This window comes from Maylandia zebra, linkage group LG3, assembly GCF_041146795.1.
Source record: "Maylandia zebra isolate NMK-2024a linkage group LG3, Mzebra_GT3a, whole genome shotgun sequence".
Lineage (NCBI taxonomy): Eukaryota > Metazoa > Chordata > Actinopteri > Cichliformes > Cichlidae > Maylandia > Maylandia zebra.
This window is the reverse complement of record NC_135169.1, coordinates 5,447,778-5,463,704: the sequence shown is the minus strand read 5'-3', so window position 1 is coordinate 5,463,704 and position 15,927 is coordinate 5,447,778. Positions and strand designations below refer to the sequence as shown.

Here is a 15,927-nt window from a genome sequence, read left to right as displayed (position 1 = left end):
CATTTAAACTGTAAATGTTTACCAATCAAAGTGGCCACTCCTCTGCTTTTACTAGTACCACTGGCTGCCCCTACGTATCCCACCCAACCCACGCATAGCTTCTGAGAATCTTGAGGCAACAGGTGGGTCTCTTGAACAAATGCAATGTCACACTTCTTAGATTTTATAAAGGACAATATTTTGTTTTTCTTACTAGAATTATTGAGGCCCTTGACGTTCCAGCTCATGATACTCAGATTATTTCTACTAATAGATAATTTTAAGGTACATATAAAGCAAGAGGTTCAGAAACCTGTAATAATGATTAGCAAATTTGGCATCAAGAATTAATAAAAGAAAAAAAACCCCACATAAAACAAAACTATTAAAACAATACCTCAACCATGCTGGGGATCCCCAGGCAATGATTCCCCCCTTACCAAAATCTGTAATCATACACTTAACTACCACTGCCTTGAGCCCCGCTCTCCCGTACCCCGATAGTCCAGGCTGAACCCATAATTTAGTCTAAGGAGGAAAAAAGAAAGAAAAAGAAGAAAGAAAGAAAAAAAACCCTCAATCGAATATACTGGATCTACAGTCTTATCTATAAAAAATACATTCCAAACCAAACTTTGTTCTAGTTTAATGCTTATAATACAATTTAACAAACAGAACACTGAGAGTGGACAAAGTACAATAAATCCCCTAAGGGTATGAACTTGTTTCCACATGTAATGGTCTGCAAGAGGATGTAGTGAGCCATAGCCCCGTCCCCCAGGGCATGAAGCAGGCATGGAGGAGATCCAGGCCCCAGACATCCAGAGGCCTCAGAGTGCGAGAGCCCAAGGAGGACCACCGGAGGGGCATCCGTGCCACCCTCATGGGAAGGGCTGAGGATCCCCAGACGAGGCGTCACCCAGTAGCCACCGAGCAGAAGCAAGAGGGGGCTGCAGCGGCGTGCCCGCCGGCTCTGCCAGAGTGAACCGAGCCGCAGGCCCAGAGGCCGGAGGCCTGAGGGCCCCCCGCACCCCGGAGGAGGCCTGACCGAGCAACAGGCGCCAGGCCCCGCCAGGTAGCCGCCGGGAGTGAGCCGGTACATACCTGAGTGCCCAGCCCTGGACACCAAGAACCACCAATGCACCGACCCCTGAGGGCATCAGTCACCGGCAGGGAGTGTGGTGAGGGGAGATAGGCCTTGGAGGGCCTGGGAGTTCCCAGAGAGGTGGAGTCTAAGACCCGACCTGACATATAGACACAGACAAACAGGCACACACAGACACAATCATGCATTCCCACCCTCATGCACACATATACACTCAACAAAAATATAAACGCAACACCTTTGTTACTGCTCCCATTCCCCATGGGATGGACGTAGAGACCTAAAATTCATCCCAGATACACAATATAACCATCCCTCCCAAACAGTGGTCACAAATCAGTCCAAATGTGTGGTAGTGGGCACATCTGCTATATTGAGATAATCCATCCCACCTCACAGGTGTGCCACATCAGGATGCTGATCTGACATCATGAGTAGTGCACAGGTGTACCTCAGACTGCCCACAACAAAAGGCCACCCTGGAATGTGCAGTTTTGTCTCACAGCAAAATGCCACAGATGCCACAAGCAATGAGGGAGCGTGCAATTGGCATGCTGACAGCAGGAATGTCAACCAGATCTGTCGCCCGTGCATTGAATGTTCATTTCTCAACCATAAGCCGTCTCCACAGGCGTTTCAGAGAATATGGCAGCACATCCAACCGGCCTCACAACCGCAGACCTCGTGTAACCACACCAGCCCAGGACCTCCACATCCAGCAGGTTCACCTCCAAGATCGTCTGAGACCAGCCACCCAGACAGCTGCTGGAACAATTGGTTTGCACAACCAAACAATTTCTGCACAAACTGTCAGAAACCGTCTCAGGGACGCTCAACTGCATGCCCGTCGTCCTCATCGGGGTAAGATAAGATAAGATAACCTTTATTAGTCCCACACGTGGGAAATTTGTCTTGACCTGACTCCAGCTCGTCGCCGTAACAGACTTGTGTGGGCAAATGCTCACATTCGATGGCGTCTGGCACGTTGGAGAGGGGTGCACTTCACGGATGAATCATGGTTCACATTGTTCAGGGCAGATGGCAGCTGAGAATGTCCCAGTTCTTGCATGGCCAGCATACTCACCGGACATGTCACCCATTGAGCATGTTCGGGATGTGCTTGCCCGGCGTATACGACAGCGTGTACCAGTTCCCACGAATATCCAACAACCTCGCACAGCCATTGAAGTGGAGTGGACCAACATTCCACAGGCCACAATTGACAATCTGATAGACTCCATGCGACGATGTGTTGCACTGCATGAGGCAAATGGTGGTCACACCAGATACTGACCGGTTCTGGGTCCCCAGACCCCCAATAGCGCAAAAAACTGCACATTCCAGGGTGGCCTTTTGTTGTGGGCAGTCTGAGGTACACCTGTGCACTACTCATGATGTCAGATCAGCATCCTGATGTGGCACACCTGTGAGGTGGGATGGATTATCTCAATATAGCAGATGTGCCCACTACCACACATTTGGACTGATTTGTGACCACTGTTTGGGAGGGATGGTTATATTGTGTATCTGGAATGAATTTTAGGTCTCTACGTCCATCCCATGGGGAATGGGAGCAGTAACAAAGGTGTTGCGTTTATATTTTTGTTGAGTGTACAAACACTCAGCACTCACCCAACGTAAGGATTGACATAAATGGACATGTACACACAATCACACTCCCCAAACATACTCTATACCCCGGGTCCAGGTACCCTCGCCCCCAGAGGGGGAAACAGAACCCAGACCCAAGAGATGTTACCCTTCCCCCCGGGGTGGAGGCAAGCAGACCGTCCCAGGCTCCGCAGCAGCAGGGAGGCCAATCAGACAGCTAACATCTCCTCCCAGCCGCCCCGCCCCAATGGCTAGCAGAGAACGGGGGGTGTGTGAAGACCCCATACCTCCCTCCTCCCGCTCATGTGTAGTGTTGCTGCGTGTTGTTCTAAAGTGCATTTAAAACAAGGGAGAGCATGGTGCTGCTGCCAGAGAGCAGCAGGTGTTAACACGGCCCCTCCCGAGAACCCTCAATGTCTACATGGATTTAAAATTGAGAGGTGGGCACGAGCGCCAGAGGTAGGTTTGAGTAGTAATGTGGATGTCTAAGTTGTGAGATAAAATTGAGGCACAGGTGGCCAGAAGGGGACAGAGGTGGGGGGGGGGGGGGGGGGGGAATGTCTCCCCTGCACCCTTGTGACACACCCGCACCCCAAGGCCCTACCTGTGTGGGTGAGTGTGGTGGAGCGGGAAGAGGGAGGTAGCCGGGGATGGGGAGGAAAAGGAGCGAGGGGAGGATGCCCCTCCCTAGGGCCAGCTCCCCCGCTGATCCCAGTAGGCACCCCCGTCCTCTGGTACCCACCAAGGCAAGGGAGCCCAGGTCCATCCAGACCGGGGCCTACGGCAGCAGCACCGCCAAGCCCCACAGGACCCGGAGCAGCCCACCCTACCCCACCGCAGAGGAAACTGTACCCACCCCAACATTCAATCGTCTCTCAGACTACACAAGACAACAGACACCCAGCTTAAGTTTATTCTCCACCTCTCCTATGTCTCTCCCCCACCTGCAGAGTGGACTCCTGCAAGGATGGAACAACCTCCCCGCCAGTTGAAGAGCCCCCCAGTTAGGCCGATGCACAAGAGGCCCCCTGCGCCAGCGCTGAGCCCCCGTCCACCCACCCGCTCACAGCCTCGGTGACACACCGACGAGGACCAAAGCCCCCAAGGCCCAGCCAGAGCCCCAGCACGGAGGCGAAGCACCCCCGAACCCCAAACCCCCACGCCTGCCCCGGATCCACTCAGGGGCAGCCAGGCCACCAGGCCAGTAACCTACGTCCACCAGTACAGACCATCCTCCAGCCCCGCTGCACGCAGCCACGAGGAGAACAACCTCTAACAGCGACCAGAGCCACTTTACCAGGTTATGAACACAACCCCTGGGTTAAGCCCTCCAGGGATAACGTCCTCATGTTTCTGCATTAATGCTGCTCCAAGACCAGCATCGCATGCATCAGTGTGAATGAAGAATGGACGCGAAAAATCTGAGAACCTGAGGACTGGTGCTGAGGTTATAGAATGTTTCAGAAAGTCCACAGCTGCCTGAAACTTTTCATCCCAGTGAAACTGCACGTCATTTTTAGTGAGGGCGAAGAGTGGCTCTGCATGGCGGGCATAGTCCTGTACAAAGCGGCGATAGTAGCCAGTTAGGCCAAGGAACTGAATTTGAATTGAATTAAAATTTTTATTTCAGTCAACAACAACAACAACAACAGATTAAAATTTTACATAAAAGTACTCAAACAGTAACCGAAAAAGGAATAGGCTGAAGCCTCATGGCTTATACTTATCCTATCCCTTACCCCCATAGAAATAATCAAATCCTTAACCAAGAAAATAAATAACATTGATAAATAAGTTGTATAACAGTTTGAAAAGAAATCAATGATAAATCAAGAAATTTAATCAACACAAAAAAATTTAACAAACCAAATTTCTATGACCTTGTATAATACTAATTTTTAAATCTTCCTGAAGAATGACAAAGAAAAACACATCTTCAGTTCATCATTAAGTCCATTCCATAATTTCACTCCCAAAACTGACACACATCTATACTTAACATTGGTTCTCACTTTAGGCATTTCAAACTTATAAGACCCCCTCAAATCATATTTTCCATCTCTTAGTTGAAACATACTTAAAATACAAATTGGAACATTCTTTTTCATCACACGATATATCATTTCTAAAGTTTTAGAATATATAATGTCCATGAATTTTAACATAGATGATACTACAAAAAACTGGTTGGTGGACTGCCTATATCCAACTTTATTTATTATTCTAATAGAATAGAATAGAATAGAATTCAACTTTATTGTCATTGCACATGCACAAGTACAGGGCAACGAAATGCAGTTTGCATCCATACAGAAGTGCTTTAGTGATATAGATATATTACAATATATATTAGCAATAATATAGATATGTGAGTATATTACAGAAATGGGTCTATTATGGTATGTTATAATGTACACGGTATGAAGTATGTTGAATTTGATGATGAATTTTTTTGCAATTTAAATATTGAATCCAAATATATTTTGTATGTGTTCCCCCAAATTTCTGCACAGTAGGTCATATAAGGCAAACAAAGGGAAGTATACAATAAATAAAGGCAGTTCATATTCAAAAAATCTCTTGTTTTATAAAGAATAGAAATAGTCTTGGATAATTTTCGTTTCACATGCTCTATGTGGGGCTTCCAACAAAGTTTATCATCATTAATTACTCCTAAAAATTTTGTCTCATATACTCTTTCAATTTCAACATTATTTAAATTCAATTTTACTTTAATATTACTTTTACTACCTCCAAATAACATAAATTTTGTTTTACTTTCATTCAATGATAGTTTATTAAATACAAACCATCTATTTAACTTCATGAGTTCTGTTTCCACTGTTTTCAGTAATTTCTTTATGTCTTTTCCTGAGCAAAATAAGTTTGTATCATCAGCAAACATCACATATTTTAAAGTATCACTGGCTGTACAAATATCATTTATATAAAGTAAAAATAACTTAGGTCCCAAAACAGATCCTTGCGGAACTCCACAAGTTACTTTTCTAAGTATAGATTTCATGTTATTAATACTCACATATTGGAACCTATTATTCAAGTAACTATTGTTGGGTTATAATATTATTTTATGCCATGTTAGACCCCTAATTAAAGATTGTGAATTATTATGTAGTTTTAGTTTGCATTATTTTCCTGAATTAGAAGATGCTGATAACTATTGCATTTGTTAGACTGATTTGCATTACCTTAGACTGCTGATTTATTGTGAATGAATGATGATGTTTTATGATGCATTATACTGCTAAGTTATAAGAAATAATGTTCGCAGAAAGTCATCGTCTTATTTGTCTGATTAGAAGAGAACAGAGCATACTGGAGCTTCCTGCTCCATCTCAGCAAGAGCAGATAAACAGGGAGCCAAGGTTGTAGCTTAGGCGCCGTGTGAGAGAAAGAATGTGAATGTTTAGGCTTTTATGATAAGGTGGGAGGACCAGAGGCTATAAGAGTTTGAGCAATGCTCCACCATTTTGAGATCTGATGCTGTCTGCGTACGGTGTTTATCTCCCACGCGTGTGATCATTAAAATCATTGTTTGACTGAACCCGACCGGACCAGTGTTGTTCTTTTGGTTTTTCATCTTGTCTCCATCCCCAATTTTGAACCCGTAACACTATTTAACCAAAATTGTACAACACCTCTTAAACCATACCTTTCACACTTCTGTAAAAGTAAAGAATGATCTATCGTATCAAAGGCTTTACGTAAATCAATAAACACACCTATTCCAAACTGTTTTTCATCCACAGCCGTTGCAATATTTTCAATAAATTCCATCACAGCTAGAGATGTTGAGTGATTTCTTCTGAACCCATACTGATGATCATTCAATAAATCATATTTATCAATAAAAGAATCTAGTTTGTTTGTAAATAGTTTTTCAAGAATCTTTGAAAAGTCCAAAGTATGGATGCCTATCTCCCCACACCACACTCCCGGTGATGCCGTGAGACGTCGGTGTGTTGGTGGTTCTTGGTGGTGAGCGTTCAAGTATAGCAGCAGCCACTGGCTCACTCCCGGTGGCTGCTGCTATACTTGTTTATTGAATTGTACACAGGTGTGCACACAGGTGTACAAACGGGTGTTCACAGACACAAACTACACCTTTCATGGATGCTACCTCAAGGCACATTGTGTGCTGTCGATCTTCTGTGATGCACAATAACATTTAATATTTAGTATTTACTGCTATTTACACTTAGCTAGACTATTGTAATTATGTTGTTTTCTTTTGCTTGTTTTCTCTTATTTTTTTTCTCAACAGCTGATCCTAATGCTGTGTGTCAATATGGCAAGACCATAATAATCCACTTGGTAAAGCAAATCCAGTGGGTGCCTTCAGACAGCAATCGTAATGGTTACAGAACCACATCGGACCAACAACAAAAGAAAGTCTTTCTGTTTATAATATATAAGGTTTTTTTTATTTAAAAATTTGTGAAATGAAATATATACAACAATTATAAGAAAAAACACTTTTTATCTATATATCGTAATCCTTACATGTTTTTAAAAAGCGCAACAGAAGAAAACTGAATATTTACATTTACAAAACCAAAATGTCCCTTTTTCAGATGGTAAAACAAATTAATCTGAATAATTAACAAAAATGAATTATTCTTATTGGTTTTCTGTTCAGGCATGGGGGATTATTGGATAATATGTATACCTATATAACTATATACACTACATATTTATCTGCATTGAACATATATACTGTAACTTACTCATAGACTCTTCTTCACCATTGTTTATTTAGGTGGTACAGTAACAGGGCCGTTAATGCCACTGAAAGTTCTCCTGAATAACTTGCTCTCCATCCCTCAATACTCACTCAGTCTCTTTCATGCACCACAACCAAAACAGTAACATTATAACAGAGATACTGAACACATCACGATAAAATCACCTTAAGGATAATTTTAATGCTATACAATCATACACAAAAACACTATAAACCCACACTGGGATATTTTATATATGAGGATCACCATAATATATGTATAATAAAAGATTATGCTGACTGCCTGTTGTAAGATTTATTAGTTAGTATTTATGTGCGATGTTTGACCGTGTCTTGACCTATTATGATAAGCCAAAGCAAAGGGTTCCTGTCTGTCTCTGTGTTCCTTTGCTGCTTTTGCTAAAGGCTGTACACCCCAGTTGGTTTTGCTTTGTTCGCTTTCTGCTGTATGTATGTTCTTGCTGTTCATATGATGCAGTGAATAAACTCTGTTTCAAGAATTCTAATCTTCTCCAGAGAATCTTTCTGAGTGCATTGATTTTAATTGGATCTTAAAAGCAATCCCGCTCCAAAGCTGTGCAATTAATTACAATTAATCACGATTATATTATTACAATTTGTCAGTGAGAGTACAAATACAACTTAATAAGAGGAAACAACATTAGAAATGTAATCATCCTCATTTCACCTGCTCCACTGACACTGACACCGTCAATGGCAACACCTTCACTTCTTCACGAGTGCGAATGTATGGAAACATCTTCTCAGTAAAAGTGTCTCTGAAGGTGTGAATGTGTTTGTTAATATCAGGACCAGAGAACGACAATTTTCCACTGTTCCAGTTCAGATTCACTCTGATCCTCTGGAGCTTCTTTTGTACTACGAGAGCAGTGAGAGGAGCTGATGGTGAGTGTGCGTAGTATTTATCTTCACATGATTTTATCTTCCATAATCCAGCACATAACTCTTTCTTCTTCTCCACAGACTTTGCTAACACACCCAGTTCCCACCCTGTACTGTCTCCAACTTCAACATCCCAGCTGTGAGTCCCTGAGTTAAAGCCCTCAGAGCCCAGGACAGAGTAGAACAAATGAATCCTCTCTGGATTATCAGGAAGCTGCTGCCTCTCTCCTCCTCTCACACTGGTCAGATCTTCAGACAGGATGAGGTTTGGATGAACAGTGTTTGGGTCCAGAATGAGAGGAGTGTAGGAGACCATGTATTTCATGTTCTTCCAGATGTTGAAGGTCAGGTTGCCCAGGTGTTTGGCCTGGTCTATCAGAGCTCCTGAGGGCAGCTGTGGATCATCCAGCAGGGGACAGCGCTGGACTATTTCCACTGCAGCCTTGTAGTTGTGCAAGAATGTGATATCTTCAGCTCTCAGCTCCTCCTCTGTGGCTCTGACTGTGTCTGAAAGAGCTGCTATCTCTCTGCTCAGAGCCTCCATCTTCTCCTTCATCATCCCACTCTTCTGCTCCTCTTCCTCCCTTAGTGCAGCCAGCCTGTCCTCCTCTTCCTCTGCAAGAAACTGATGAAGCTTCTTAAACTGCTCCTTAATCTGCCTCTCTGTGTGTCGGGCCTGGACCTTAATGTGTTCTGCTGTTTGATCAAACTTCATTTTAGCTTCTTCATAAACCTGTAACTTCTCCTTTAAGGGCTCCAGAGTTTCCTGAAGTTCCTTCTTGTATTGTCGTGCAGGTTCATCGATGGGTCTGAATCTGTGATTGGTGTGTTTTTCTGAGGCGCAGCAGATGTGACACAGTGTCTGCTGATGGTTCAGACAGAAGAGTTTGAGTTTCTCAGAGTGCAGACTGCAGAGAGCCTCTGAAGCTCTCTGATCTCTGTCCTGGAAGAATGAGGAACACATAGTAATGTAAGTTCTTAACTTTGTGCACATTTTTTGTAGAATTTCTTTTAATTGTTTATTGAATTGTTACATTCAAACACATTGCAGTGTCTACCATATATTACAAGGTAGACCCTGCAATAAAACAACAGAGAAAAATCCAACAGTCATATGACCCCTTATGTGCAAGTGCTCATGTGCAACATTGGGATGGGAAAACTCCCTTTTAATAGAAAAAAAAACATCAGCAAAACCAGGAAGAAACCGGGAAGGGTCCAATTCAATTTTATTCATATAGCACCAAATCACAACAGAAGTTGTCACAGGGCACTTTATATTGTAATTTAAACCATATAATACAGATAAAAACAATTATATGAACCCTCATAAACAGGACAAAAGACATGCTGTGGAAGAGAGCCAGAGATGAATAATCATAATTCAGTGCAGAGAAATATATAAAGGAAGAAAGGTGTATTTACACAGTGTGAGGTGTTTATACACCTCAAAGATGAGAGACTCACAACATCATGAGAATGCCCCAGCAGCATACACCTATTGCAGCACAATTGTCATGATAATGGGTCGTGTGACCCAGTGTTTGAGTTTTTATGTGTCTTTTGTATTCATTTGTGTTCTAGTTTAGCTCATCTAGTTAATTTCTAGGTAGGTTTTCTGCTTCACTCTGCACGTGAGCCTTGTACTTTACGCTGGGCAGAGGGGGGAGGGGCGGTAGTTACACTCAGTAGCACAGGAACCAGAAGGAGAGAGAGAGAGAAAAAGCCAGGGGCAACAACGTCACATTAGAAAGGTATAGTAAAAATAGTGGTTTGCAGTGTTTTGTGTTGTTTTCACTTTAAATTTGTAAGAGGAAAAAGCTGAAAATTTAAATAGTTAAAAGTTGAAATGTGAATAGTTGATTTTTGTATTATATGATTTATTTATTACATTTTATGTGGAGTGAATAAATAAAAGTATATTTACGGTGGCCCCTAGAGACAAAGCACATACAAACTTCAAATCACGTACGAACTCTGAAGCATGTACAAACTCCAAAACACGTACAAACACGTACAAACTCCAAAACACGTAAAAACACGTACAAACTCCGAAGCACATAAAAACTCAAAACACGTACAAAAGACAACAGAACTGCTCCAGGATGCTGGGCGCAGTGTTGAGCTTTTGTTATTTTGAGGCCACACAAGCCAGCAAGTACCAACGACCTGATTTGGTGTGTGGTAGTCAGTGTTGGGTAAGTTACTTTAAATTAGTAACTTAGTTACATTACTAGTTACCTCCATCAAAAGTAACTCAGTTACTTCAAGTTACTTGTTACTTTCAAAGTAACTAGTTACTAGGGAAAGTAACTTTGGTTTTACTCAGACTTCTCTTGTTAATGTGTTGCTAAATGGATACCCAGCAAGAGTGCCAGTCTTCTAGCTTGCTTACTTGCCACAAGTGCACTGTGCCACCTACCAAAGGAAAAAATAATATGCATTTTCCACGAGAGAAATCCCACGCCTGGACCGTCGTTGACCGCCGCCATGATTCTAGCCTACGTTACAGCGTCATGTGCGCTTTTTACATCCAACACAAAAACTGCAGACGTGGTGCTTTTGATTGTACTCAGAACTAAGAAATTCTGCCTTCCGAATAGGAAGATGTAGGTAACACCAGACTGCAGATGAGCTGCATACAGGGCTGGACTGGGACAAAAAATCAGCCCGGGCATTTTGACTAGAGACCGGCCCACCAATATAGCAAAAATCATAAAGCCTTTGAATGAAAACAAACACTGTTGTGACAGTGATGTACACTGTCTTGGTGGTATATATGTATCAATCAATCATTTGTTGTAAGACTCAGATAATTATTTATTAAAAGAGAATAAGAAAGTATTTCTTTGTGCCCCCTTTTCCCTGTTAATGCCCCATCTGGCCCCCTGGCAACACTTTGCTAGACCCGCCCCTGCACAGTTACCAGCTGTCAGCTACATAGAAAAGGATCCTGGTGTTATTTGTCTCTCAGAAACAGTTCATAACTTCCCTTCAACTCATTCATGTCACCTAAAAGGTAAACCTGTTTCTCCGTCACTTGTTCAGCTCTGATGATTCAGTAAGGACATCTCCTGGTTTCATCTTCATGTTTCCCTCTCACCGGATAACCAAACCATATCATGACCAGCAGCTTTACAGCTGTGGCTCCAGCAAACATCAGCTGATACTAGAAATTAATATTAAATAAATTCTAACAACAGTTGATCAAACGTGCTGCTGTTGTTTAACGCGACATCCGGTGGTCATGACCAATCCTTGCTTGATTGAATGGGAAGAACAAAACATGTAGGCATTCTGGGCATACTTTAATATACAATGCATACTTTCAATTGTAACAGTAGAAGTGACTGATGTTTCAGAAGTAAACACAAGGGTCAAAATATTATATAATAAACCTATAGCCTCAGTTAGAACTAACAACATCATATCTAGACCATTCTATCTAGGTAGAGGTACACGCCAAGGCTGCCCCCTTTCGTCTCTTCTCTTTGTCCTAACAATTGAACCATTGGCTATTGCGATAAGGAGCAATCAAAATATCTCTGGCATTAGAACAAATAATATTGAGTCCAAAATTGGATTATACGCGGACAACATTATCTTAATGCTGTCCAAATTAAAGAGCTCAATTCCCCAGCTGTTGGCTCCATCGGGTGATGGCCTCCAGCTCGCTTTGGAACGGTTTGCAGCTGAGTGTGAAGCAGTGGGAATGAGGATCAGCAACCCCAAATCTGAGGCCATGGTTCTCAGCCGGAAAAGGGTGGAATGCCCATTTCGGGTTAGGGACAACTTCCTGCCCCAAGTGGAGGAGTTCAAGTATCTCGGGGTCTTGTTTACGAGTGATGGGAGACGGGAGCTGGAGATCGACAGACGGATTGGTGCAGTGGCCGCAGTGTGCGCATGTTGTACCGGACCGTCGTGGTGAATTTACCGGTCAATCTACGTCCCTACCCTCACCAATGGTCACAAGCTGTGGGTAGTGACCAAAAGAACGAGATTGCGGATACAAGCGGTGAAAATGAGCTTCCTCCAAAGGGTGGCTGGCCTCTCCCTTAGAGACAGGGTGAGAAGTTCAGCCATGGAAGGGCTCAGAGCAGAGCCCCTGCTCCTCCAGATTGAAAGGAGCCAGCTAAGGTGGTTCGGGCATCTGACAAAGATGCCTCCTGGATGAGGTGTTCCGGGTATGTCCCACCGGGAGAATGCCCCGGGGCAGACCCAAAACATGCTGGAGAGATTATATCTCTCTGCTGGCCTGGGAACGCCTTGTGTTGCCCGGACAAGCTAGAGGAGGTGGCTGGGGAGAGGGAGGTCTGGGCCTCTCTGATTAGGCTGCTGCCCCCGCGACCCAGCCCTGGATAAAGCGGAAGAAAATGGATGGAAGAATGGACTTTAACATCCATGGAGCCTCAACATGGCATTTAGTCTGTTATTAGACTCAATTGGCTTCTCTCAAAATATAAAAGAACGCACCCACCACTTTAATCACACCCTAGATCTTGTTTTCACATATGGCATAGAAACTGAATATTTAACAGTGTTTCTTGAAAACCCTCTCCTATCTGATCATTTCCTGATAACAGTTAAATTTATAATAACTGATTACACAGCAGTGGGGAGTAGACTTCATCACATTAGACATCTGGAGAAATACATTGCTACTTTATAAGAAAGTAAAGTAAAGCTAGAACATCTTATTACTCATCACTGATTGAAGAAAATAAGAACAACCCTAGGTTTTTCTTCAGCACTGTAGCCAGGCTGACAAAAAGTCTGAGCCAAACATCCCTTTAACCTTTTTTGATGTCCGATACAATACAAGATTATACATTTGGATATCTGCCGATATCCATATAAATCCAATTTAGTCTACTTTATACTCAGTAAAACAGTTTTTTGAATGTCTTGCTTCCTTTTTTACAAATTCATACTAAAATATGCCTACCCCTGGTCCAGAGAGAATATTCTCTTCTGAATCACTTATTTATTAACAGTACTCATTTCTCTGAACATCTTTCATTACATGAAACAACAATGGGAATACTGAAGACCTCCTGACATACCTGACAGAAGAGATCCTCCTCTGATCTGGAAGCCATTGAGTCTGTGAGTGAAGCTGAAAACAGGAGAGAGGCAGTACAGTCAGTCCTGGCTCCCCTCCCTACTCTACTACCTTCACTGAAACGTCCTTTGAGTCGTGTTTTAATTTCAAACTCACATTCAGTGTGTGGAGCGTCAGCAGCTTGAAGCAGCAGTGTTGGAGTTTTCCACTTTTCTCTCCTGTAGCTGGACTCACTCAGAGGAAGCTGCTAGTTTTGTCTGAACTCAGTCTGATCGTCTGTGCATCTCTCTTTACTGTGGAACAACAACAGGGTGGATTTTCACTCGACTGTCTCTCACAGGTGCTGTTGCTTCACCCACAATGTGGGTGTGCTTAATTCCAGAGCTTAGACGTTTAACTAACATCTGCTGTAAGACAAGTTAGAACATGCAAACTTGTAGAAAGCTCAAAAATAGCATGCCATTGTGTGGTGTAGTGTTTATTCTGCAGCAGCTACAATGTGGAGTTTGCTCTAGTAGGATTGCCGCACATTAACACACAAAGGTGGACTCTTTTTCTATCTCAAGCTGTTATTCACCGTTTTCAAGGGTGTAGTAGTATTGTACTGTATGCATTATTTATACATACATACATACATCTATATTTATATATCTGTACATATATCTCTTGATGTATTACTGTAGGGTCTACCTTAAAATATAAAGTACCTTGAGGTTAGGAACAAATAAAACATACAAAAAAAACTAAGTTTGATATCATCTAGGTGAAATATATCTGAGGGGGTTTCTAATGTCAGGCTCAGACATATAGAAAAATTAGTTTTGATTGAAACTGATGTGGTTTGCTGAACCAAACACACCCAGAAGTCATGATGGTCAATGCTTGCTTGATTGAATGGGTCGAACAAAAACACATGTAGGCATTCTGAGCATGCTTTGACATACAATACATAGTTTCAGTTGTAACAGTAGAAGTGAATAAAATACTACTTACAGCAGAATACAAATACTATACACACAAGTCATGACCAATCCTTGTTTGATTGAATGGGAAGAACAAAACATGTAGGCATTCTGGGCATACTTTAATATACAATGCATACTTTCAATTGTAACAGTAGAAGTGACTGATGTTTCAGAAGTAAACACAAGGGTCAAAATATTATATAATAAACCTATAGCCTCAGTTAGAACTAACAACATCATATCTAGACCATTCTATCTAGGTAGAGGTACACGCCAAGGCTGCCCCCTTTCGTCTCTTCTCTTTGTCCTAGCAATTGAACCATTGGCTATTGCGATAAGGAGCAATCAAAATATCTCTGGCATTAGAACAAATAATATTGAGTCCAAAATTGGATTATTCGCAGACAACATTATCTTAATGCTGTCCAAATTAAAGAGTTCAATTCCCCAGCTACTCAAGACAATTAACTCCTTTGGCAATATCTCCGGTTAAAAAATTAATGAATCCAAGTCGGCCATCCTCTTCTTTAAACATTCTGAAAGAATTAAACCACCTATTCAAACGATGTTTCAAGTTGCCAGAGACAGTCTTACCTATCTAGGTATAAAAATCACTCCAAAAATTAACAATGTGGTACATGCAAATTACTCTCCTACAATCAACTCTGTTGTTGACTTAATCAATAGATGGTCTATGCTGCCAATCTCTCTGATTGGACGTGTAAATATTCTCAAGATGAACGTTCTCCCAAAATTTCTATATCTCTTCCAAGTCATTCCTCTCAGCCCTCCAGATGACTTCTTCACAAAGGCAAAAACAATATTCATTAAATTCATTTGGAATAATAGACGAGCCAGACTGCGCCTTTCACTACTATATCTCCCGTATGACAGGGGAGGTCTGTGTGTTCCAAACCTCATATGGTACTACTGGGCTGCCCAGCTTTCTGCGGCCTCTTGGTGGTTTTCAACGACAACCTTACCCTGGGTAAATTTAGAAAGGACAAGCACTACCCCCTTACCGCTCAGCACTTACCTGTACTCCACAAAGTATAAAGATCTGATGAAAGATACATCGAACCTCTTTGTTAAAAATACCATCCGTGTCTGGTTCGATGCACTCAAGTTTAAAAATGAAACGCCAGCACTATCCCAATTCTCACCTATCTGGGGCAATAGGGCCTTTAAACCCGGTTTGAAAGATCTGGGTTTTAAAATGTGGGCCGTCAGAGGCCTGTGCAAAGTTGCAGACCTATTTGACAAGGACACCCTACTATGTTTTAATGGCTTGACACAGAAATTTGGCATTCCAACTAAACATTTCTTCAAATTTCTTCAAATCAGAAGCTTCATTTCAAAAACTCAAAAATCCCTAACATTGCCCACTCTAAACTCATTAGAGGACATAGCAATAAACCATCAGCTGAAGAAGGGTTTAATATCCCGTTTTTACAGCAACCTCAGAGATGGCTCTCAAACATCCTCAGAAAAAGAAAGACTCACATGGTGTCAAGACTTAGAGTGTAGAATAACTAGA

At 42.3% G+C, this 15,927-nt stretch overlaps 1 protein-coding gene across 1 annotated transcript; it reads right to left on the bottom strand.

The window, feature by feature from the left end:
• Window positions 1–7,178: 7,178 nt before the first annotated feature.
• LOC143414511 (E3 ubiquitin-protein ligase TRIM39-like) lies at window positions 7,179–13,973 on the bottom strand. The gene is made up of 3 exons (XM_076879050.1): window positions 13,582–13,973; window positions 13,427–13,479; window positions 7,179–9,306 (listed from the first exon to the last, which is right to left on the bottom strand). The coding sequence occupies exons 2-3, from the start codon at window positions 13,460–13,462 to the stop codon at window positions 8,140–8,142; spliced, it is 1,203 nt and encodes a 400-aa protein (XP_076735165.1). The 5' UTR covers window positions 13,463–13,479; window positions 13,582–13,973; the 3' UTR covers window positions 7,179–8,139.
• Window positions 13,974–15,927: the final 1,954 nt, after the last annotated feature.

What these genes read in the sequence shown, in the direction of transcription:
- LOC143414511 (XM_076879050.1), bottom strand. Translation starts at nt 13,462, where the DNA reads ATGGCTTCCAGATCAGAGGAGGATCTCTTCTGTCAG. An exon ending in AGGAGGATCTCTTCTGTCAG is followed by an intron (nt 9,307 to 13,426) that starts GTATGTCAGGAG and finishes TCATTCTTCCAG; the next exon opens with GACAGAGATCAGAGAGCTTC.